This window comes from Lycium barbarum, chromosome 3 (assembly GCF_019175385.1).
Source record: "Lycium barbarum isolate Lr01 chromosome 3, ASM1917538v2, whole genome shotgun sequence".
Lineage (NCBI taxonomy): Eukaryota > Viridiplantae > Streptophyta > Magnoliopsida > Solanales > Solanaceae > Lycium > Lycium barbarum.
The window spans coordinates 148180970-148204774 of record NC_083339.1 but is presented as its reverse complement, the minus strand read 5'-3'; the positions used below and the strand labels follow the sequence as shown (position 1 = coordinate 148204774).

Below are 23805 nucleotides of genomic sequence, written 5' to 3'. Positions count from 1 at the left end.
CCCCTAAAATGGCGATCCAAACGTTTAGGTGGACTTGATGTAATGAGCCGACATTATTGTACGCAAAAAAAGATATTAAGTTTTATATAAAATATTGATATTTTGGGGTTTTGAAACATAACTAATCTTTGCCCAAAGTATGGAAAAAAATGTGATTTGAAAGGTAACACCAAAAAAAAAAAAAAAAAAACTCTGCTGCTTCACGCACGAAATTCGTGCGTGAAAGGCTCAAAGTGCATTTTTGCAGTTTGGTCCTTTTACGCACGAATTTCGTGCGTGAAACCTATTAATGTGCTTTTTTTTGTGCTACTTAAGTCGCAGATTCTTTAAAAACCTATACTTCTTCCGTCTCAAATTATTGCTGCTCTTTTGATATACCCTTATGACTAATTTACTTTACCTTTTAATTAAATGTTTACTCTATTTATATTATTATTAATAATAATAGAATTTTTAAGAGTAAAATGAGAAAAAAATTAATATTATCTTAAATGTCTAAAAATAAATAATTGAAAATAACTATTTTTAATAAGTATGACAGATAATTTAAGGAGGAATTATTATAACTTGAAGACATGCTTTGGCCGGTCCTCCTTTCTAAGAGTGTCTAAACGTGGAAATTGTGATTCTAAATTAAAAAAATATATACTCAAATAACCAAGCGTGGTTATTGAAAACGTTAATTTACGTGGTAGATTTTTTTAGCATCTTTTGTAAGCCTGTTTTAAATTGGTCTTGGAAACATTAAAAATTTAAAGCTAAAGCATTGACTCCTCAGTTAGCGATAAGTTATAGAAGTAATTTCCACTGATCACTTGATGTAATGTCGGGAATGTAAACAGTTCCCAGTGTTTATGTCAAACTAGCCCAATATATTGTGGCGGAATCAGAATTTTCACTAAGTTACTGAGTCAACCTCTGATCTTATGTACAAGTAAGGTTTTTCTTATTTTAATAGGACTATAAATCCTCTATTTACCATAATTAGAATTGTACTGAATAGGGTTTTCATATATTCTCAATAGTTGGCAATTCATTCTCCAACAGGGGAGAAAATTTTACTCCACATTTACTCATATCCCAACTCTCCTCAGGAACGTTACCAATTGGGTTGTTGATTACAAAGTTACAATGTGTGGTGGTCTGCTGCTCTGGCTTCTGCTTTTGGTCCTGCTGTTGCGGTTGATGCCGTATGAGTGAGTACAAGTTCTAGTTTTCTAGATAATCTGTGTTTTGGCCACATATTAGTTTTTCCATGTATCGGAATCAAAGAGTGAGGAGAGAACTCAAGAATTTGTATGTGGTCTGAAAGTAGTCCACTATAAACATGTTAGAAATTTCAGTACTGAAAATTTCGAAAGGAACCAAAAAAAAAAAAAAAAAAAAGTATGCCACGAATTTTTACCAACATTTAAAAGAGTATAACTTTGTGGTTGCTTCAAGAATTATCAATATAATCTTAGATTAGCGAGAAATGTTTTCTTATAAGTTTGAAAGGCCAAGATTTGGTTTTGATTTTTTTTTTTGGTTAAACTTCTATAGTTCTATTAATGGTAATATTGGAAAGAGAAATGAGCTAAATCTGACAGTTAGAAGCTGGGAATGAACCCGTCTATTTTAATATTCAAGAACTTTTATTTCCTTCCAAAACCTTTAAGCTTTCTCCTCATTTTCCCTTTACATCTTCTTCATTTTCCAGAGCATAAACAAATAATAAAAGGGAAGAATGACACAATAAGAATCAGAGGCGGATCTACGATTTGAAGGTGGCAGGTGCCACAATTTTCTTCAATGTATATTTTGTTAGGAACATATATTTTAGTCGGATCCATCTCTTTTGAATTTATTCGGCTTAACTTAGTATGTCTTTTTTTATTTACAAATATGAAAATTACATCTCAAAAATCAAGAAACGAACATAATTAGTATCTTAAACAAGGAATCACTTCCATTAACAACAGAGGTAAAATCAACATTTTCACCAAGGAACCTACATCTTTTATATATATTAAAAAATGAACTTGCACAAGTAAAATTACATCTTCAATAAGGGAATTACACCAATTAAAATAAGAAAAATAATGGAAAAACTCTTCAATAGGTAATTACACCCATAAGTAAATGTAGAATTAGATAAACTATAAGTTCTCAAAAATAAATCATAAATTTCATGTTTTTCCTAAGCAATGCTTACGAAATTTCCATCACAATTTAAGTATTAAAGTAATTTAAATTGAATTTAACAATTATAGAATAGCACAAATTAATTTTAATAGTACACTCCCTCCGTCCATATTTATTTGTCTACTATACTAAAAATAGATGTCCACTTTTACTTGGAAGTTGTATAGTTTGAAAAACCAAGACATAATTTACCATTTTATACCTATTTTACCTGTATGATTGAGTACTCCAATTCATTTCTCATTTTATTGCTTATTAAAAGTGTCCCAAGTCAAATATAGACTAGTAAACATGGACGGATTAAGTAATATAAACAAAAGAAATTATATAAAAAAAATGATGATCTCAATCCAAAATTCCCATTGAGACCCAAGTTTTTTGATTTAAATACTCACAGAGAAATGCTTAATTTAAATGATTTTGAAGTTTCTATTTATGTTTCTCACTAGAGATCATAGATCAAATAATACTCCCTCCGTTTCATGATGAGTGATTTTTAGGCTTTTCCTTTTGTTTCAAAATAAGTTGTGCTTTAAATTTCAAGAAGAAATTGATCTTGTTATTACAAAATTACCCTAATTTACATTTTCAAGAATCATTAAGCTTTTGTTTTTGTAGGAGTGAGAATTTTCTTAAGGGATGTGCATACAACAACAACAACAACAACCCGGTGAAATCCCACATCTTGGGGTCTGGGGAGGGTAGAATGTACGCAGACCTTACTCCTACCAAGGTAGGATGACTGTTTCCGAGAGACCCTCGGCTCAATGGAAGCATAAAAAAGGGAGTCAGATAAGGTTAAAAGATTCAAAACGATATTGTAATGAAATAATGCAAGCGACACAGTAAAACAGGATAATCAAGGAATTCAAAGCGATATGGAAATGCAAATAACGAAAGCGGCACAGATAAAATAGAGTAATCAAAGTACAGAAAGTAGCGAATAATAACATAAATCAGAGCACAAGAAATTATAATGCGCTAATGCGCCTACTAATAAGGAAAGATAACGAGACTTATATACTAGCCTTCTACCCTAATGTGGGTCCTCCACACCTTCCTATCTAAGGTCATGTCCTCGGTAAGCTGTAACTGCGTCATGTCCTGTCTAATCACCTCTCCCCAATATTTCTTTGGCCTACCCCTACCTCTTCTGAAACCATCCATGGCTAACCTCTCACACCTCCGCACTGGGGCATCTATGTCTCTCCTCTTCACATGCCCAAACCATCTGAGTCGCATTTCCCGCATCTTATCTTCCACCGAGGCCACTCCCACCTTATCCCGAATAGCCTCATTTCTAGTGTGCCCACACATCCATCTCAACATTCTCATCTCGGCAACTTTCATCTTTTGAACGTGAGAGATCTTAACTGGCCAACACTCCGCCCCATACAACATAGCTGGTCTAACCACCACTCTGTAGAACTTGCCCTTCAGTTGTGGTGGCACCTTCTTGTCACATAGCACTCCTGAAGCTAGCCTCCATTTCATCCACCCTACCCCAATACGATGTATGACATCATCGTCAATCTCCCCGCTGTCTTGCATGATAGACCCAAGGTACTTGAAACTACTTTTCTTTTGGATGGCCTGAGCACCAAGCCTAACTTCCACGCCAACCTCCTGGGGTGTCTCACTGAACTTACACTCTAAGTACTCTGTCTTGGTCCTACTCAGCTTAAATCCTTTAGACTCCAAGGTATGTCTCCAATCCTCCAGCTTAGCGTTAACTCCGCTACGAGTCTCATCGATCAGGACTATGTCGTCCGCGAAAAGCATACACCATGGCACTTCACCTTGAATTTGTCGCGTCAATCTATCCATCACCAAGGCAAATAAAAACGGACTAAGAGCTGATCCTTAATGCAACCCCATCACTACTGGGAAGTGCTCTGAGTCCCCTCCTACTGTCCTTACTCTAGTTTTGGCTTCCTCATACATGTTCTTAAGGGATGTGCATATTAAGCTAAAAACCACTTATTATGGAACGAAGGGAGTAGAATAGAGGAAAGGCAAAATAAATAATAAAAAGATAAATAGAAAATTGAGAGAGCTGAAAAGGAAAATGACTGGTACAAAGGAACTAAAAAGCACAAAGAAAAACGGGAGTTGAAAAATGTTCAAGATAGATTCAAACTTGCGTCCACCAGCCCTGACACCTTTGTCTAATTTGCGATTGGGGGTGCCAAGATCAAATATTTAACCTAATTTAAGCAAATTGCAACATAGATATATAAAAAATTTATCAATCTAGAGAGTGCCACACCACCCCACCCTAAAGGGTGGATCCACCCGATCCACCCCTGATAAGAATAATATAATTCGATCAAAGTTGGACATTAAAGAGGTTTTGACTCAACTAAATTTGGTTCCGGACGTCATATATAAAATTAACCTTTTGAATTTTTTACTGTGTGATCATTTCCTTGAAACCTTTCAAGATTCAAACAAAGAGAAATGAATTGTTCTCTCGCTTTTGGCAGTTATTAGGCAAGTAACACCGTATGCAAGTCTGCATCTATGTTGTGATTGTGTGTTAAGATGAGTTTATGAGCTAGTATGGTTGGATGTGTTTGCGGGACAATTGAAAAAGAAAGAATCGTTAACTTTCTTCCATTCCAATACGCTAATCCAATTAATCGCTCTTCTAAACAACCAAGTCATAATCATAATGAGATTAAAAGCTGATGCTCCCCTGTCCAAGTTTTCTACCAATGAATTACTTTTTTTTCTGGTAATATTTGCATAACTTTTATAAATACGCCGAGTTTCTTCCAATGTAAGTGTATGTGTTCTTTCTTACAAACAAAATAAGTTTAAAGATTTTGGAAAGAGATAAAACTTCTGATAATAAAGTAGATGAGTTTAAATTTATAATAATATACTTGTCAGTCATCTAAGATTATACTGATAATTACTGGAGCGGAAAGTAACCCCCCCCCCCCCCCGCACCCCCCTCTTTTTCTTTTTAATGAATAATATCCTATGTGACAGTCTTAAAACCTTTTTAGGTGAAATGGGGTTGAATTATAGTTACTGAGGATTTGGGTTCTTTTAAAACTCTTCAATGTAGACAAAAACCTCACCCCAACCCCAAAAATTTATGTATTGGGTAAGAAATTACTTTAGTTTTATTTCAATTTATCCGCGCCTTTGTTCCTCAAATTGATATGTATCTTTTATTTATCACTTATATATTATTAATTTTATTTTTTATCGAGTAAATGGCATATACTTTACCTTGTGAAAAAATAGAAAAAGATATTATTTAATGAAGAAAATATATATCGAGTAAATAATACTCCATTGACTTAGCACGAAATTTATTTAAGAGGCAAAAAAAAATTCCTAAGTTGGATGACCATTTGAGAAATTGGAACGTTTAGAGGAATGCCGCACCATTTTTCCGGCATGGCAAAGTTGATCTTTGACTGGTATGATTGAAGACTGGGTTAAGTTGAATGAATTTAACCGATTTTCTCATTTGAATGCCCCTCGAAGAAGTAGAGAGCTGTGGTCATTTGCTTCATGCCCTTGGCACCCCTATTCAATTTGTGGGGAAGGCCGTCACTGCCGAAGCACTAGCAATTCAACAGGCATTGAAAACAACACTACGTAAAGGCTAGTCAAAAGTTCATATACTATTAGATGCCAACAATGGGGTACAAATGCTACAAAAGAAGATGACCGTGTCGTGGGAAGTTGATATGCGAGGATATATGGAGATTGATGAGTTATTTTGAAGAGATCAACTATATACATATCCCTCGCGCATGGAATGTGGTAGCTCATAATATAGCTAAATATTCTCTTTTGCTTTTACATAGAGTTTGTTGGAATTCTAATTTCACCGGCTGATTGTAAATGATACATTGGTATCTTATGAACATGTAAGACATATTATGAAGTAATAATGCAGTTGTTTACAGGAAAAAAAAAATTCTCTCAAAGAAGTTGAGATTTTCACTATTGTTATTTTCACGTATTTGTCTCTAAAGATGTTTATGTTTAAGTGAAGGATGTATGCTCATTGGAGATGTTCTCTATTTGGACGAGTAGCACTCAATATTTTAGATAAATAGAATAATTATTACACTTTTCAATATTGAAGTATTTTTTTTTGAATCCAAAAAATATTTTACTGAATATTTAAATGTGTAAATTAAACAACAGTGTGTTTTTAAATATGGAATTTTATAGTAGAAAACTAAGTAGGCGTTTGGCCATGAAGATCAAATATTTTTCACTTTATTTGGTATTTTGAAATTAGAGTTGGAGTTGAAGTTGGAGTTCTGTTTAATTATAATTTTTGCAAAGAATATTTGTTTTTTTTGGTATTTTTTAAATTCCAAATACAACTTCAAATTGTATTTGAAATTTTCATGACCAAACGTTAATTTCCAAATAAAGTAAAAAACGTTTTCCCAAAAAAAGTGAAATTTTTTATGGCCAAACGGGCCCTAAATTAATTCCAAAAGTCAGGTCAATTTGGTCTCTACAAAACGGAATATAACCGTGACCCAAACAATGCATGTACATAAAACAATTTCAAACCATAATAATGAAAAGTACTTAATTTAACTAATTTTGGAATGACATATTTCCTTATACAGGAAAAAAATTTAATAATGTAGAATGGAAAATAAAAATAAAGAAGAAAATTTGGGAAAAGTAGGTGTACTTGTTCACATGAGTGTTTATATCATATTGAATAACTTAATTTTAATAATTAAAAATTTACATAATCGTTTCTATAAGAGAGCGCTTTATTTCCTACACAAAATTTTCCAACCACGCAAATTAAAGCTAATCCAATGCCTTGCGGCAGGGTAACAGACATCAGGTAGGAAATAAAAAAAAAAAAAAAAAACTTCGTCAAAAGGGGAAGTCATGAAGAAGTTAGTTAAGTCAACTTAATTTCAGGCATATACAGCTTAACTTAATTAATTAGTCGTTGGGCATAGCTTGTACTTTCCTGGTAGAAGTAAAGCTCTTTTTAACCCTATTTCTGTTACTGCTCTATTCTCCACCTCTCTCATACACACCTTCGTGTGGAAATCAGGTATATTTTTCTTTTTAATTCGGCATAATAGTTTTCTCTTCCTTCTAAATTCTAGATATTTTCCAGCTGGAATTAGATAAAATTTCATCAACTGGTTTGTAATTACCTGTGAATAGAAACAAATTTAACTTTTGGATGATCATCTTGGTTAACAATGCAAATTGAATAGTTGCAGAGACGGATTTTTTTTTATCTTGGGTTAATTTTGACTGTGATCTCTTATTTTATGGCTAGTATGTGTATTTTTGGGTTTAATTTTGATTATTTTTTCATGTAATTGAAATAGGAGAAGAATTAGTGATGGAAATTGACAATGCAGAGCAGGAGGAGTTGGAGAAAGTAGTTTCTTTTACACCAATAACACCTGGCAAGTGCGTGCCAGCAAGGACAGAATTTAGCAATGTTTTGTTGGCAAGTAGTTCAGGTAAGTTAAGTTATATACACTGACAGTGCAAAATATTGTTACAAAGATCAATGTAGTTTGACCAGTTATCAGGGGCGGAGCTAGTGTATATGTTATGGGTTCGGCCGACACAGTAACTACTTTGGTCAAAACCCTGTATTTATCTTACGAAATTCATTGAATCTGTACAAATTATTTCCTCTGTCCCAATTTATGTGGCACAGTTCGAATTTCGAGAGTCAAACCTGTTAATTATGACCGTGTGTTCCGAGAAAGAATCTTTAAGCTTTTGACATAAAATTCACTTTCTTGGAAACTACATGAAAGTAGGAGTACTATTAGTCACAATGATTGACAATTCAAAAAATTTAAAAGACATGAAAAATTGTGGTCAAAGAAAAACTTATATGAATCTCTAAATCTGAAAGGTGACACATAAATTGGGACGGAGGGAGTATTAATTTAGAACCCAGTAACTTAAACAGACTAGAATCCTGAATCCATAAGCTTTTAATCCTGGCCCCTCCTTTGCCTGGCTGTTAATCTGTTATAATAGTTGTAGTTACCGTTTTTATCAGGTGATCAATTAATGGTTATCCTAGAAATAACCTGTAAATTGTAATCTTGAGTAACCTAGTTGAGTAAATATTTAATTATTTGGTCGGTGCTTAACTGAATTTTAATATCTTTTTCATGTTTTATTAAGAGATTGATCCTGCTTATTTTGTTTCTGCATGCATAATGATCGCTTCCATATATTATAGATTTTTTTCCCAACTATATGCTCCTTCTCTGCAAATATCCAGCAGTTTTTGTGTAATCTTCTCTATTTATGAGTATCACATTATATAATGACGCTTTTGGGTGATTTAAGGTAATTAGCAATGAAGTAAATTGTTAAGCAGTTCAGCAAATTTCCATTTAATTTTGGTTAAGTTGCTGCAGCAGAGTATAGCGACACTTGGAAGCAGTTTTTCAGATAGCCGAAAATTTAATTGAACTTAGTGATCATAGTTGAATATGAGTATATGACTGTTGCAATTACTACACTTGAAGCTAATCCAAAATAGTATATGACAGAAAGTTTTTTTTTTTTTCTTGGGTTAATTTTGACTTTGATCTCTTAGGGGTCGTTTGGTGTGAAGGATAAGCAAAAATAGTTCCGGGATAAAATTTTAGTGCCTCCTTATCCCATGTTTGGTTGGAATAAAAATCCGGGATAACTAATCCCGGGATTAGTTATCCCGGGATTGTAGCCTTATTTTATCCCACCTTGAGGGTGGAATAACTAATCCCGGAATAACTTATCCCGAGATTAGTTATCCCGGTATAAGTTGTTTCCCAACCAAACGGGTCCTTATAGACTAGTTCAATTTCCGTAACAGCATAGACTAGTTCAATTTCCGTAACAGTATTTTGGTTTTAATCCTAATGTTTTTTCTTGGGTTTTCATTTAACTGAAATAGGAGAAGAAGTAGAGATGGAACTAGGCAATGCCATGCAGGAAAAGTTGCAGAAAACACTTTCTTGGGCGCCAATAACACCCGACAAGTGCCCAGCAAGAACAGAATTTAACTCTATTGATGCTGGCTTGAACAAATTTCTGTCCATAAGTAGTTCAGGTAAGTTATATACACGGTCAGTGTAAATAATGTTACAAAGGTCATTGTAGTTTTGACCTGTTATAACAGTTGTAATTACCGTTTTTATAAGGTTACGATTAATGGCTATGGTAGAAACTGGTCTATAAATTGTAATCACCTTTATGAGTAACCTAGTTGTGTAAATCTTTTATACTGTCAGCGCATAACTTAATTTAATATCACAGTTTCAGTAGCGGGATTTTTCATGTTTTTATTAAGAGATTGATCCTGCTATTTTGTTTCTGCATGATGATTGCTTCCATAAATTACAGTTTTTGTGTAATTTGTTGAGCAGTTCTGTAAAATTTCCATCTAATGCTGTTTTAAGTTGACTGTGGCATCTAATGGAACTTAGTGATCATAGTTGAATCTGGCTATATGGCCGTAGCAATTACTACGCTTTAAGCTAATCCAAAATAACCTAAGTAGTGAGAAAGAAAGGAAAACAGTGAGAATAAGAGAGAAAGGAAATTGTAGAGAAAGCGTACGATAGACCCTTGTGGTCCGACCCTTCCCCGGACCCTGCGCATAGCGGGAGCTTAGTGCACCGGGCTGCCCTTTAAGATAGGTTTTCATTCAAGTCACGCTCTTACAATGCTCAGTCTAAAAGAATAAGTAAAAGCCTAATAGTGAACCATCTAACGGGATGATACTGAAAATAACAATAAAAAGTAGGACTAAACTGTAAGGATGGGAACTCTGTAAAGATACTACTACAGCACCTCATGTTACCATTCACAACAATAACCACTGGATGAGTAGCATTAGAATGGTAGAATTAACGGTTTTTCTGCACTTGGTTGCTCGATTTTACTTATTTGATGCTTAATTAAATAATGCTACTCGTCCCTTCTTTCTTGATCATTTACTATTTCCCCTGTATTTCTGATATTGGAATGACGAACTAACCATATCTGATGTACTTAAAAATAATTGACTTAATTAGTTACCAACTAAACCACTATCAATTTTCTATGTCCAGATCTGCAATAAGTTCAAATTCACTTATCAGCTTACAAACATTTTTGCAGATAACAGCCAAAAAAAGGATGAGGAGGTTTCTGCTTTGGTCGGAAGGAAGAGTGAATTTCTAAGTCGAAATTTAGATGGTGATTCTAAATCTGCGTGGCTGGCTCCTTCAACTCCTATCAAGAAGGGTAACCCCAGGGAGAAACAAAGTGGTAGCTTAGACTTGAATGACAGACCACATAAGAAACCAAGAATGAGAAAACACACACCAAAAATCTTTGATGAAAGTAAGCCCAAAAAGACTCCAAAGCCTAAGGTAAAGCCTTCGCCTCCAAAACCAGGTAACTCCAAGGCAAGTGCCAGGACAAAGAAGAAACTAGAAAAGGCCTGCGAGAAAGTTTCAGATGATTTATCCGGACATGCTGATATGCAAGCACCTAATAGTAAGATTCCAGGAACTATTCCCGAATCTCTAGTCCTACAGGTTTCAACACCTCAACCAGAAACTCTGGAGCATGCTATCCCCGCAACAAGTCCACCGGAGCTTGAGCATGATATTCTTACAAATCTTGGACATGATTTGAAGTCATGTAGACGAGTTATAGATTTCAACTTGGAAAATGAGAATGATGTCATTTCCGTGGGAGCTACAGAAGTGATCTGGGATCATGTAACACATAGTTACAACAAATTCTTGACAAATCCATTGGATGGTGTTAATGAGCAGGCAGTTGATACAAATATATCCATTGGCTTAGAAGATAATTTAGAGGCAGAATCAACTTTCCAGCCCAACCAAGGTAACCAAATTTCATTTGCATTTGACTCTTTTTTTTTTTTTGTTGGAAATCTTTTAATTGTCAAAGAATTTTTTTGGAACTTATCCCACTATTCATAAAATTAACATTTGTACCATGTCTCTAGCAGAAAATGGAGCTAGTATCTACCAGGATGACCAGAGTGCCTGTCAGCATCATTTTCTGAAAGTTTATAAAAGGAGGAACAAAACTAAAACAGAGTTGATGCCTTTGGCAGGAAATGAAGCTGATATCTACCCAAACGATCGTGAAACAACCGGCCAAACTGGTTGTCGGGATCGTTTTTTGAAAGTTTATAAAAGGAGGACAAAAGGAAACATTGGTGTCGTGTCTTTGGCAGGTAATGAAGCTATCTATCTCCCTGAATGATCATAAATCCCGAGACAAAGGTGGTTCTCAACTTGATTTTCTAAAAGTTTATCGTAGGAGGACAAAAATAACATTTGTACCATCTCTTTTGTAGGAAATGAAGCTGATGATTGTTCGAGGAATAATAGAAATCTTAAACCGGAAGCTACAATAATATGCAAGAAAAGGAGGACAAAAAGAAGAAAAGCACTTGTGTTTTTAAAGTTTTTGAATGTTGATGCAGATAAAGGCTGGAGTACATTGAAAACTCATATGAATTTCAAAGTGACTGCCAGTGCAAATAAGATGGGCAGAAGAAGAGGTGCAAAGAGAGCTACAGAGAAACGTATTAAAATTGGCAAGAGAGATAATTGTTTTACAATTTCCAAGAGAGTTACAAGGAGAAATTTTGGAATTGCCAATGATGCTAAAAAGACATGTTTTTCAACTATGAATTCGGGGCAGAAAGGAAAATTAAAATCACTCTTTGTTGGAGAAGTTCTACCTAATAAAAATCAAATTACAGTTGCAATGGCTAATCCAGAATTTTTTGAATGTGTGTTTAGTTTGTCCCCTATAGTGAAGTCTCGGAGGAAGAGATCTATCCGTCCTAAGAGGACCAAGTCTGCTTGCAGGGAAGAAAACACAGATCTAGAACCTTTAAGTCTTGCCTTGACTTTGTCTCCACTAGTCACGTCCAAAATAAAAAGATCCAAGAATAGCAAAAGATCAACGGCTATTCTAGATTCCCTCTGCCTTAAGTCAGAAATAAGTCCAATCAATGAGATTGAATCTTTTTTAGATAAGTTAGCTTGCAATGAAATTCTGGAGTGCTCGCAACATGAAGATATGTGTTCTCAAACGGATAAATCAGCTTTCAATAAAATTCAAGAATGCCCACAACAACAAGATCCATGGCCTAGAACAGAGAGTAATCTACTTGAGACCGACATTTTTCCTTTTTGCACTTATCATAATAATTGTACTGTATAACCTTGAACACAATTTTGCAGGTTCAGCAGACTTGGAATCCTTGGTTGCATCACTTATTCAGAGGTTAGAAAATATAAGAATTTGTGATAAGAAAACCTATAAGAGGAAAGCAGCAACCAGTAAGAAAAGAACCAGTAAAAATGTTGGCCGGCTTGTCCCATGGAATCCTTTTGGTCCAATAAATATTTACAAGGGAAAGGACAAACCTTCGACACAAAAACCGCCCAGGGTTGATCTTGATATGGAGTCACTGCGAGTGTGGAAGCTACTCATAGAAAACGAAGGTGAAATTGATGAAGACCTGGATAAAGAGAAGGAAATATGGTGGGAGGAGCAAAGAGAAATATTTCAAGGAAGGGCTGCCTCATTCATTGCCCGCATGCGTCTTGTCTTAGGTACACCTCAAACATTTTTGTCTTACAAGTAGTTCAATGCTTTAATTCTTATGCTCAAGGAATACTTCCAGGTGATAGGCGTTTTTCCGAATGGAAAGGGTCAGTGGTAGACTCTGTGGTTGGTGTTTACCTAACACAAAATGTATCAGATAATCTTTCAAGGTAAACTTCATTGTGTTACATGCCCATTTCTTTCTCATTTTGTAGAGGGTAAATAATCTTGTTGTACTCCCCGTCCCCTATGCAGCAATGCCTTCATGCTTCTTGCTTCAGCATTCCCACCTCAAAATAAGCAAGAAATGACTATTCCGCAAGGACAAGCTTTAATGATTACAGAGGGAATGCCAGATTCATTTGAAAGGGAAGTGTCTGCCGATGAGAAAGATCCTGAGTTGGCTGGTTTTTCTTGTAGTCAAATGTCCACATGTAGATCAAGCATAGATGAATTATCTTCCGTAAATGATAGAAACACGTCAGAATGTTTGCCTACATCTTATACCCACTTACATCACGTTGGGGACTGCAAAAATGAGAGATTGCATGAAACTCAAGTGGAAGAAAATCTTAGTGCTGAGAGTACTTGTGGAAGTCAGGCTACAGTCACTTCTTGTAGCTCAGAAGTGATAAACTCTGCTAAGAGTGACGATTTAGGAAATGAAGCAGTCAATTTGCCCGAGAAGATATCGAGAGAGAAAGATGAACTCCCAAAAAAAGAAATTGATTGGGACGAGCTGAGGAAAACCTATTCTACTGGTAGATCTAGTGGTCTTACCGAAAGAAATAGGGATTCTGTTGACTGGGAAGCCATTAGACATGCAGATGTTGAAAAGATTGTTGAGCCAATCAAATCTCGAGGACAGGGTAATGTTCTTGCTGCAAAAATTAAGGTACAAGTTAGTGGTTTCATTTTCTCTCATTTTATTTATAATGTGTCTGTACCACATTGGAGTAAGGCATAGCTGATTGATTGATCTATTTACATTGGTGCTCTCATAATCAATTGGGTGGTGATATGAACTTTGCAGAATTTTCTTAATCGATTGGTTGAAGATCATGGAAGCATTGACCTTGAGTGGTTAAGAGATGTCCCCACAGACAAAGCGAAGTAAGAACGTAAATTATTTAGTCAAAGTTATGGTCATTGTGATATTTAAAGCTAAGATGTCATGGAGCATTCTCTTATTACTCTGCTGCTGTTCAGAGAATACTTGTTGAGTATCGTTGGGCTTGGGCCGAAGAGCGTGGATTGCCTTCGACTTTTGACACTTCGGCATTGTGCCTTTCCTGTAAGTTTTCAGCATGGAGTGGTTGTCCACTTCTGTTTGGCCTTTGGAATCTCAACATTCTGGTTTTTTCTAATTTTTTTTTTTTGGTTGAAAGGTTGACATAAATGTTGCTCGGGTATCAGTACGTCTAGGATGGGTTCCTTTGCAACCATTACCTGATGGGATCCTGATGCATCTTCTGGAGAAGTATGTATTGAATAAATTCTATTTATTGTGTCTAAGTTTGACCTAATATATACTAAGAGTTGATTTTCTTTTCAATTAGGTACCCCCTAGAGAGTTCCATACAAAAGTACCTTTGGCCACGTCTATGCAACCTTGATCTGCTAATACTGTAAAGCATTTCCACTTTCTTTAGAGTTTTCTTGTTCAATAGATTTGCTTCATAGCTTTAATACTAAGTAACTGAAAAATTGTTCCGGAAATACTTCAACTCATTTAGTTGGTATGTGTGGCAGATATGAATTGCATTATCACATGATCACATTTGGAAAGGTCAGATGTAACTCAACAGTCAATGATTCCGTAGATTGATCAGCTGTATTTATTTCTTCAGAGAGCAGCACTAACAGCAAGAATTTTCTTCAATATCACACAGGTTTTCTGTACAAAGAAAAATCCAAATTGTAATGCGTGCCCACTGAGAGCCGAATGCAGGCACTTTGCTAGTGCATTTGCAAGGTTTGCATCAGATTACTGCTCAACTTTAAAATTGAAACAATTTTTTTTTCATGAAATTGATATCTAAGCCTTACAATAATCTGTATATTGTATGTAATATCTGACATATTAACAATTCCCGTAAGACACTTAATTTTTCAACAACGAATACTCCATATTCCAAGAAACCTTGACAAATACATCCTTGTGCATCAGAATATTTTCAAATTTGCATTATGCAGTGCTAGGCTTCGCCTCCCAGGACCACAGCAGAAAGGAGTGGTCGCCGTTAAGCAGCCTGTTAGAGTTGATGAAGTCCCAAACATGTGTGTGCCGTCACCAAATTTGTCCCTTTCTGGTGAAAGCTTCTTGGAGTCCAGGTTCCAGACTCAAGAATGTGAGCCTATCATAGAAATGCCAGAATCTCCCGAGCACAGACCTATAGAATCACTGGAACGAGACATTGAAGACTTTCCTTGTGGGGTGGAGCATGAGCAGGAGATACCTACTATCCAACTTAACACTAACGATTTTCGAGAAAATATCTTGAACTTGATCAACAAGTCCAACGCTAAAGAGTTTCAAGAAAATGTGTTGAACTTTGTTAATGAGATCAGTACATTGCATAGAGATGAAGAAGTATCAAAAGCCTTGGTTCTTTTGGATCCAGAATCTGCTTCACGTCATGCTCGTAAACTGAAAAGTGAGAGTCGAACTAGGACTGAGCACACAGTGTAAGTAATAATACTTAATCCATCTTTTTGTGTATAGAAAATATCTTAAGTTACTAAATTATATGCTTATAACATGAGCAAATAGTATGTCCCGCTTGTATATTGAACACTTGCTTTGGTGTATGGTTAAGTTTTTGGCTTAGAGCATTTGACTGATTAATAAGGATGCCATGTTTGATGTTTTTACAACAAATTTCTCAGCAGAGAGCATATTGCTAAGTTATATAAAAGCTAACACTTCCTCATTGTATTGCAGGTATGAGCTTCCAGATTATCATCCTCTTTTGAGTGGGGTAATTTCTTATACATCTTAATTTATCAAATACATCTTAATTTATCAAATTTTCTTTGATGCAACTACATTCATAATGTTTATTACTTTGCAGTTTGAGAAACGGGAGCCTGATGACCCCTGCCCTTACCTTCTTGCCATCTGCCAAACAGGTAAAGAAGTACATTTGTTATTTGTGGACGCTTAGTGTGAATGTTACTATGAAATTCCTCTCCTAATAATGCTTCTCGGCAGACGTAGTTCGAACTGACTATAATTTGTAACTTTTAGAGGAAGAAATAAAAAATCAGAAAAAATTTGGAAGAGATTCTAGCTCCAAGGAATTAGAACTTTATGGTGCAAAGATATGCTCGGGCAGTACAAGTTACTCCCAAAATGATCAGATAGTTTATGGAACTATTTTGGTAAGTACATCATGAACATTTCTTTTCGTATTGTTTCCCAAGAGATTCTTCATTTGGATATGAGACATACAACCATGGTTTACAGATACCATGTCGGACGGCAAACAGGGGAAGTTTTCCACTTAATGGGACATATTTTCAAGTTAACGAGGTAATCAGATCATGTGACTGTCTCCCCATAAACTCCTTTTTGGTGTTGGATGGTGACTAGTTCGTTGTTTTACAGTCAACTCACAAATTTAATTTTCTTTTAAACCAGGTTTTTGCTGATCATGAGTCGAGCGAATGCCCAATTCGTGTTCCGCGGGTGTCAATATGGCATTTGAGACGAAAGACTTTATATTGTGGAACCACAGTTCACGCCATTGCTAAAGGTAGAAAATATATTGTTGCTTGTTATTTTTCACTTTTATATGATCATTTTTTATCAAGACTTGACGTTATAAATATTGATGTTACTTATTATATCAAACCAGGCATGTCAACGGAGGACATTCAGTATTGCTTTTGGAGAGGTATGGGACGTCTCTTCTATATATACAAAACTGAAAAAAAGATGTTGCTATTTTATGAGGTTTTATACCTTCATGTTTTTTTTTTTTGAGTATGTCTGTACCTTCATATTCTGAACTTGATACTAAATAGAACTATTAAGAATGGTCTGGAGTCTGATGAAAAAATCAAAAGCCAGTCTTGGCTAAAACAGTTGCACAATATATAAGGTTCAACTATAAAGGAAATCTTTGAAGTATGTAATGAAATGACTAGGATGTCTTGCTACAAACTGTTGGAATCGAATAACCAGGTGTCATGTGGAAGCTCGTAAAGGAACCTTGAACGACGATAAGTCAGAAACAAAAGGAAATATATAAAAAACATAATGTTGTAACGTGGTTTGGTCAATTGACCTACATCCATATGAGAGAGATGAACAATATACTGAAATAAAAGACTACAAAAATATCAAAAGAATAAATTCTCCCCCTAAACATGACTCTCCAAATCTAAAGGACTATATTGTGGATGTTGTAAAATGAGAAGGAAAGATCCTCAATTTATGGAGGTCCAAATCTCTTTCCTCCGTGAAAAGGATTAACCAATTATGGTAAAAAATTTGCGCTTCCTTCCAGACAAAAGAAAATCCAAATAAGGTAAGAAAATCAGGGCAAACCCTAACATGAACTAGGTGATGGAGAAATGTTGGAACAAAGTACAATATCATGTCTTTAGGTATAAACTAATTAGGGGCCAAATATTATTACTCGAATGACCGTGAAAAGGCATTTTCATAGGCGTATTAGCCCAGTTCACCTTTAGCGTTGGATTTGATGATGGTTGAAAATGACGAGAAATATTTTCCTTGCTGAAGGAAAAAATTGTCTTATGTATTTTAACTTGATCTTTTTGCAGGGTATACATGTGTGAGAGGATATGACAGAAAGCAGAGGGCACCCAGACCCCTCCCTCGTCTATTCCATTCAGGATATAAAAGTAAAATAGGGAATTCTGATGATCAGCATTTAGAGGGTGAGAAAATTGCTTGAGAGGTGATAAAAGCGTATACACATTTATCACTCATTTAACATTATTTTCTTGTGAGAATCATGGTTGCGCATTGATGAAAAAGTCATCCTAGTTGCTCATATACTTCCTAGAATTGTTTCATTCTTTTGCTGTTTAGATTACACGGCAGGGTTTTCTTGTTGTAGTTCATGAACGAGGGCTACCGTGTCAAGTTAAATGGACATAACTTATGCTAGATCCTGGGAAACCAAGAAATTTATTCACTGTGAAATGAAGGAAAATATCTGTTCTCATTTTGGATGCACTCAAATGGTGTATGACTTGAAAAAAATATCAACAAAAATGATGGTGTTTGCCTTTGTTTAGTAGGAGTCGAACTTGCTGCAGTCAGCTCAATGTCATACACAAGTAACCTTTTCGCACTTTTTTCTCTGATAGTTTTATTTTACCTAAATTCATCCTTAAATTGCTTCATATTGGTCAACTGTTTCTCTACTGGTGGAGTCGTATATTGATTGTTTATTTAAGCAGGTCATAGGTGCCTAAAACTGAGTTTTTAGTAGCTATGTGCAGTTAGTTCAAAATTGTTGATTGATATATTGCATTTCTATTTTCTCTAACACAACTTTGGTTTGATGGTAAGTTAGTGTTTAACTATGCTCCACGCCATAGCCATAGGGCTGAGTGGTCCTGTTTTTTTGCTTTTCTAGTTCATAACACCTTTAACTGGCAAGCTTATAACTTCCACAGTACTCCATATCATCCAAGTACAATTCTATTTGTTCTATAATAAATTTAGTCAATGTGGAAACGTGAATTGTTGAAGTGACTGATGCTTGTCAATTTTTCTATTCTTCGTAGACTATGATTAACATTACCCATCCTGAATGTGAATTGCTATACCATCATCATGTCAAGAGTATAGTTGGATGCTTTCCATATTAGTATCGGAAGTTCAGAGAATTCTTTCTGCTCCCACCATTGTCTCTGTATAGTTAGCATATTTCTGATTGTTTTGTAACATAGAGAGCTTAAGAACAAGTGGAATTTCTTTATTTTAATGTAACTTGTATTCTAAACGCTTGAAGGATGTTATACTCAACTTTTGCAACTGCTGAGAGGATTTGAATTAGAATACCATTTTCATTATCCCTCTGCAAAAGGTTTGTACATACTGTCTGGTTTATTTAAGAGCACGAACTTGGGTTAAAACAGGGAGATAATTCTTCGGTCGTTCTTTTGTGCCAAGTGCACCAATAGCCACTTTTGGTCCTGCTGTTTAAAATGTATTCGAGTGTTTGCAAAGTATTTCAAACATAGTCACAACTTAAAAAGAGCAACAAAGACTTGCTTCTTCGATATTCAGGACATTCAGTTTTCAGGGCACTGTTCAGATTTTCAACTCTTGCAGTTCGAAGTTTGAACTTCAGGCTTGTGTAGTTTCAACTGTTCTTTTAAGTTATGTTGGCCATCTTCTTACTCTAATATCTGCTTCCCTAGATTGGTTATTTGTCTGTGCATCATGGCAGACAGTTTTAGTTTTGTTACATGTGCAATAGGGTGTCTCCTTCTGTCACTTTTACTGTATACTTGGAAAGACAACTTTTCAGGTTGATACTTGTTCTCGTCACATACTTTGTAAACATTAATGTCAATTTGCCTCTCAACAAACAAGCTTATGCATATAAGAAAATTGTTTCTTATTTCCTTGAGCAACATGATCGAATCCAACATAAACCAATTAGAAGAGTCATAAACTAATTGAAATAATTGATTCTTTTCTTCAATTGATTCTGGAACTTCCCAGAAGAACACAGCACCAACAAGTAATTGATAGTTAGGAGGCAGAGGAGGCGATGTGACTAAAATTTGAATAAATGTTGGCTATGTTTTAAACAGCAACCCTAAAAGTGTCTTTCTCCCCAATTGGGACCTTCTCTTTTACCGCTCACAGGAACATAACTCCAATAGAAATGCAGTTCAGGTTTGTCCTTCAATTGGACTGCTCATTAATTTTTGGCCCTCAAATGGGTTGGTCTTTAATTTTGTTCTTCAAAATCGAACTTATGTCTATAGGAGCATAAGTTCTTTAAGGGCGCTGACATTACTTGTGAATATTATGATGTCAGGGTCATAAGTTCGATTTTGAAGGGCAAAAATTAATGACCAGCCCATTTGAAGGACAAAAATTAAAGACTAGCACAAAATAGGCACAAAAGTGCAAATGACCAAACTTCCCGGCGGTCTTTCTAAAGTAAAACTTACATAAATAACTACCTTTTAGTAGCTTGTAACAAGAAATAGCTATAAAATTGTTATTTACTAAGTGTAGCTGGTTTTTTAGTTGAAACGCGTGTATTTCATTTTTTTGAAATATAGTGAAATACATGGAACGTCCGACACTGGTGAGTAAAATTAGGCCGTATTTATGGAAAAGATTTTTTTTTTTAAATTCAGGGATTCAATTTAAATCTTCCCATTAATCACGCGTAATGAATGTTCTTCCATAACAGATTACGTATCTCTCTCCACTTTTATCACAATCAAAACTTTTTGAATTCAAAAAAATACTGAAGATCTAAAAAGATCCAACTACAGAAGAATCTCTTTGAGCTCTGTTTTCTACATTCGAATTCTTCAAAATCAAGTTGAAATACACTCAATAAGATACGAACGAATGTATATATGGAATTTTAGTGAAGATCAGATTTGTATTTCAGATTCGACAAAAGGTATGTTTCAAATTTTCAATGATTTGTGTGATTGTTTTTTGATTCAATTTTCTGTGATTGGAACGATGATTTTTTTTTCCAATGCAGTCACTGTTCTTCTAGTTTTGTTGAATTATCAAAACGAAACATGTCAAGCATAACAACAGTGATCAGACACTCCGGTTTTTGGAATGAACAGAATTGCTTTGTTAATTACAAACTAGACGCAGTTGTCTTCAAAGATTATTGTTCATACGGTGATTTGGTTGAAACTATAGCAATTCAGTTAGGTGTTGATATTAGCAGGAAACCGATATCAATAAAATATGCTGTTGAAGGAGACAATATGCCAATGGAAATACGCAACAATATGGGAGTAAGGGTGTATGTTGAGCTTAAGAGAGAAAACAGGGGATTTGAAGCATATCCGTTGTGCGTTAGCATAACTGATAATGATCTTGAGAATTTTGTGTCCGGCGAATCTGCAGTTGGAGACGATATGTTTCAACTTGAATTTAATGATTATATGTATGCTACGGACGTAGTTGATTCATATGATTTGGATGCGTCGGATTGTGCTAAGGCTGTTGTTTTATTTGAAAACAACGATGACTTGATTATTTCGAACAAGGAACATAAGGATGTTTTTGTTGATCAAATCTACAAAGATAAGGACACTCTGAAGAATGTTATGGCGAATTATGCAATTCGCAAAAGATTCAATTTCAGGACAGAGAGGTCGAATGCCATAAGGTATGTTAGTCACAAAAAAATATGAAATACATTGAAATATACTATGAAATATATTGAAATATACTAAGAAATGCATTGAAATACAGTGACGTAAACTGTTGTATTGCCATTACATTTCAGTTGGATTTAATTAAATACAGTGAAATACGCACTGTTTGAATTATTTAATTCCATTATGTAACCATTTCAGTATATATAGACAATGTATTTAGGATCTTGTATGTGTTTGAAACTTCAATCTGACTGTTCTTTTTTTGTATTGGTTTATGTAGTTACACTCTGGTATGTTGTTCAACTGATTGTCATTGGAAATTCAGAGCTTCAAGTATTGCGAACTCTGAAATGTTCAGAGTGAGATCTTTTCATGACGAACATACTTGTCCATTGAAGGACAAAGTGTATTCCCAAAGGCAAGCAACAAGTTGGTTGATTGGTGTGTCAGTTGTTAAGCCAAAAATAGCAAATCACAAGAGGAAATATACACCTGGTGATATAGTAGACGGCGTAAAAAATGAGTATGGCGTTGATGTTTCTTATATGACAGCCTGGAAGGCTAGAGAAAAGGCAATGAATGAATTAAGAGGGGAACCAACAGAATCATACAAGAAGTTACCGGGATATGTGTACATATTGGATAAAACATACCCTGGATCACATGTGAGAATGCACAAATCACAACAAAACGAGTTCTTGTATTTGTTTATAGCACTTAAAGCGTTCATAAAAGGCTTCGAGTGTTGTAGACCAATAGTTGTAGTAGATGATTCCCATCTTAAAACTACATATAACAGTACTTTTGTATCAGCCAGCACGTTGGATGGTGCAGGTAGATGCCAAAATGTTTAAATACATTTTTTTCTGCTTTTGGTATATTTCGTTGTATTTCATTCTATTTCTAATGTATTTCCAATATGCTTTATGCTATATTTCACTGTAATAATACACAAAACATGTATGTGCAGGTAATATTCTACCATTGGCATATGGTGTGATAGATTCAGAGAACGATAAGTCTTGGACCTGGTTCTTTGAGCAGTTCAAACAAGCTTATGGGAATAGGGATAACATGTGTGTTGTATCAGACAGACATGAGAGCATCATTAAGGCGGTGAGTAGAGTGTATCCAATTGTGCCACATTTGGCGTGCATATGGCATTTATGGAAAAATGTGATCACGAAATACAAGTCGAATGGTGAAGTATTGAGTCTTGTATTCTATGCACTTGCAAAAGCATACACACGGGCTGAGTTTGATAAGATGATTAAGAAGATTGAGAAGGTTGATTTTCGGGTAAAAGAGTACTTGGAGGATGCAGGAAGGGAAAAGTGGGCTCGACTGTATTCACCCGTTAACAGAGGATGGACAATGACCTCAAATATAGCCGAATGTATTAATGGAAAATTGGTAGCAGCAAGAGAGTTGCTGTTTCGATTTTCTTGAAGAAGTGAGGAAGATGTTTAGGAGATGGAATTGCACTAATAGGAGGAACGGTACATACACATTCACAACACTTGGGAAAGCATTCCAGCAATTATTATCAATAAACGAATGTAAATCTCTACGTATGACGGCATGTTACTGTTTATTTTGTTGAAGTCTGCCTACATATATTTCAATATATTTCAGCATATTTTAGAAGGTACTTAAGTAATTCTGTTTGGATTGTATATTTCCATGTATTTCATATTAAGTAATTCTGTTTGGAGTGTATATTTCCATGACGGTATGTTACTGTTTATTTTGTTGAAGTCTGCCTACATATATTTCAATATATTTCAGCATATTTTAGAAGGTACTTAAGTAATTCTATTTGGATTGTATATTTCCATGTATTTCATATTACTTATCGTTGTTAATATTCAATGTATTCTGGTCTGACACATTTCTTCTTGATTAGGTTGAACCATCAACTGAATATGTGTATACCGTAAATGATGAGGCAAGGCGATTCATAATTGATCTTAAAAAGAAAACATGTAGTTGTCGGATGTTCCAAATGGATGAGATACCATGTCCACATGCATGGGTTGTATTGAAGAGTAAAAGTCTTATGCCTGATGAATATTGCTCAGACCTATTCAAACCAAAGACAGTGATTAAGACGTATGATGTGCCTGTGGATTCTCTGCCTGACGAGAGTGAGTGGAATATTCCCAAACACATATGCGATGAAGTTGTTTTGCCACCAAGATACAAGAGACCCCCGTGAAGGCCAAAGAAAAAGCGAGATAAACCATTAATGGAGACGATGATTGGTAAACGTGGGAATGCTTGTAGTACTTGTGGACGTCTTGGTCACAATAAACGTTCTTGTTCTAATGAGCCACGTAAGAAGTAGATGTTTAGATTGTAATTATTTTTTTTTAAAAAAAAACCCTTATCCCCAAAAATATTAAATAAAGAAATTTTTGGTTCATCGTTGTATTCTGTAATTTTTGTCCTTCATTTTCATAATAATATTGCATACAATTCGGTGTTAACGGACGTTAAAATGAAAAATAAGTGAAATGTTTAAGAAATATTAAGTTGCATTAGGCCTGGAATAACCAGAAGCAGGTGCGGGAATACAACCCTGATTTTTTGTATTTCACTATATTTCGGTGTATTTCCTTTTGCATTTTC

General features: G+C 35.1%; 2 protein-coding genes across 7 annotated transcripts; both read left to right on the top strand.

The window, feature by feature from the left end:
* The first annotated feature begins 7004 nt into the window (after window positions 1-7004).
* On the top strand, window positions 7005-18880 carry LOC132633540 (uncharacterized). Of its 6 annotated transcripts, XR_009579671.1 has the most exons (25): window positions 7005-7249; window positions 7536-7673; window positions 9119-9274; window positions 10327-11064; window positions 11189-11422; window positions 11546-12361; window positions 12444-12818; window positions 12890-12980; window positions 13066-13705; window positions 13844-13923; window positions 14020-14104; window positions 14199-14290; window positions 14370-14438; window positions 14563-14599; window positions 14703-14785; window positions 15007-15498; window positions 15755-15791; window positions 15885-15942; window positions 16061-16194; window positions 16280-16345; window positions 16454-16568; window positions 16671-16709; window positions 17605-17721; window positions 17904-18126; window positions 18580-18880. XR_009579671.1 is itself a non-coding variant. In XM_060350026.1 (24 exons), the coding sequence occupies exons 2-24, from the start codon at window positions 7550-7552 to the stop codon at window positions 18588-18590; spliced, it is 4689 nt and encodes a 1562-aa protein (XP_060206009.1). In that variant the 5' UTR covers window positions 7005-7249; window positions 7536-7549; the 3' UTR covers window positions 18591-18880. The 6 variants fall into 6 exon arrangements, 5 of the variants coding, with proteins under 5 accessions (XP_060206009.1, XP_060206008.1, XP_060206007.1 ...); XM_060350026.1 differs by lacking the exon at window positions 17904-18126; XM_060350025.1 differs by lacking the exon at window positions 18580-18880 and having other exon boundaries at window positions 17605-17741; window positions 17904-18077.
* Window positions 18881-20577: 1697 nt separating this feature from the next.
* LOC132631545 (uncharacterized) lies at window positions 20578-23392 on the top strand. The gene is made up of 4 exons (XM_060347116.1): window positions 20578-21182; window positions 21455-22008; window positions 22145-22587; window positions 23081-23392. Exons 1-4 carry the CDS (start codon window positions 20578-20580, stop codon window positions 23390-23392), a joined length of 1914 nt encoding a protein of 637 aa, XP_060203099.1.
* The last annotated feature ends 413 nt before the right edge of the window (window positions 23393-23805 follow it).

What these genes read in the sequence shown, in the direction of transcription:
- LOC132631545 (XM_060347116.1), top strand. Translation starts at nt 20,578, where the DNA reads ATGTCAAGCATAACAACAGTGATCAGACACTCCGGTTTTTGGAATGAA. An exon ending in GAGAGGTCGAATGCCATAAG is followed by an intron (nt 21,183 to 21,454) that starts GTATGTTAGTCA and finishes TGGTTTATGTAG; the next exon opens with TTACACTCTGGTATGTTGTT. An exon ending in AATGTATTAATGGAAAATTG is followed by an intron (nt 22,588 to 23,080) that starts GTAGCAGCAAGA and finishes CTTCTTGATTAG; the next exon opens with GTTGAACCATCAACTGAATA.
- LOC132633540 (XM_060350022.1), top strand. Translation starts at nt 7,550, where the DNA reads ATGGAAATTGACAATGCAGAGCAGGAGGAGTTGGAGAAAGTAGTTTCT. An exon ending in TTCTTGCTGCAAAAATTAAG is followed by an intron (nt 13,706 to 13,843) that starts GTACAAGTTAGT and finishes TGAACTTTGCAG; the next exon opens with AATTTTCTTAATCGATTGGT. An exon ending in GTCCCCACAGACAAAGCGAA is followed by an intron (nt 13,924 to 14,019) that starts GTAAGAACGTAA and finishes GCTGCTGTTCAG; the next exon opens with AGAATACTTGTTGAGTATCG.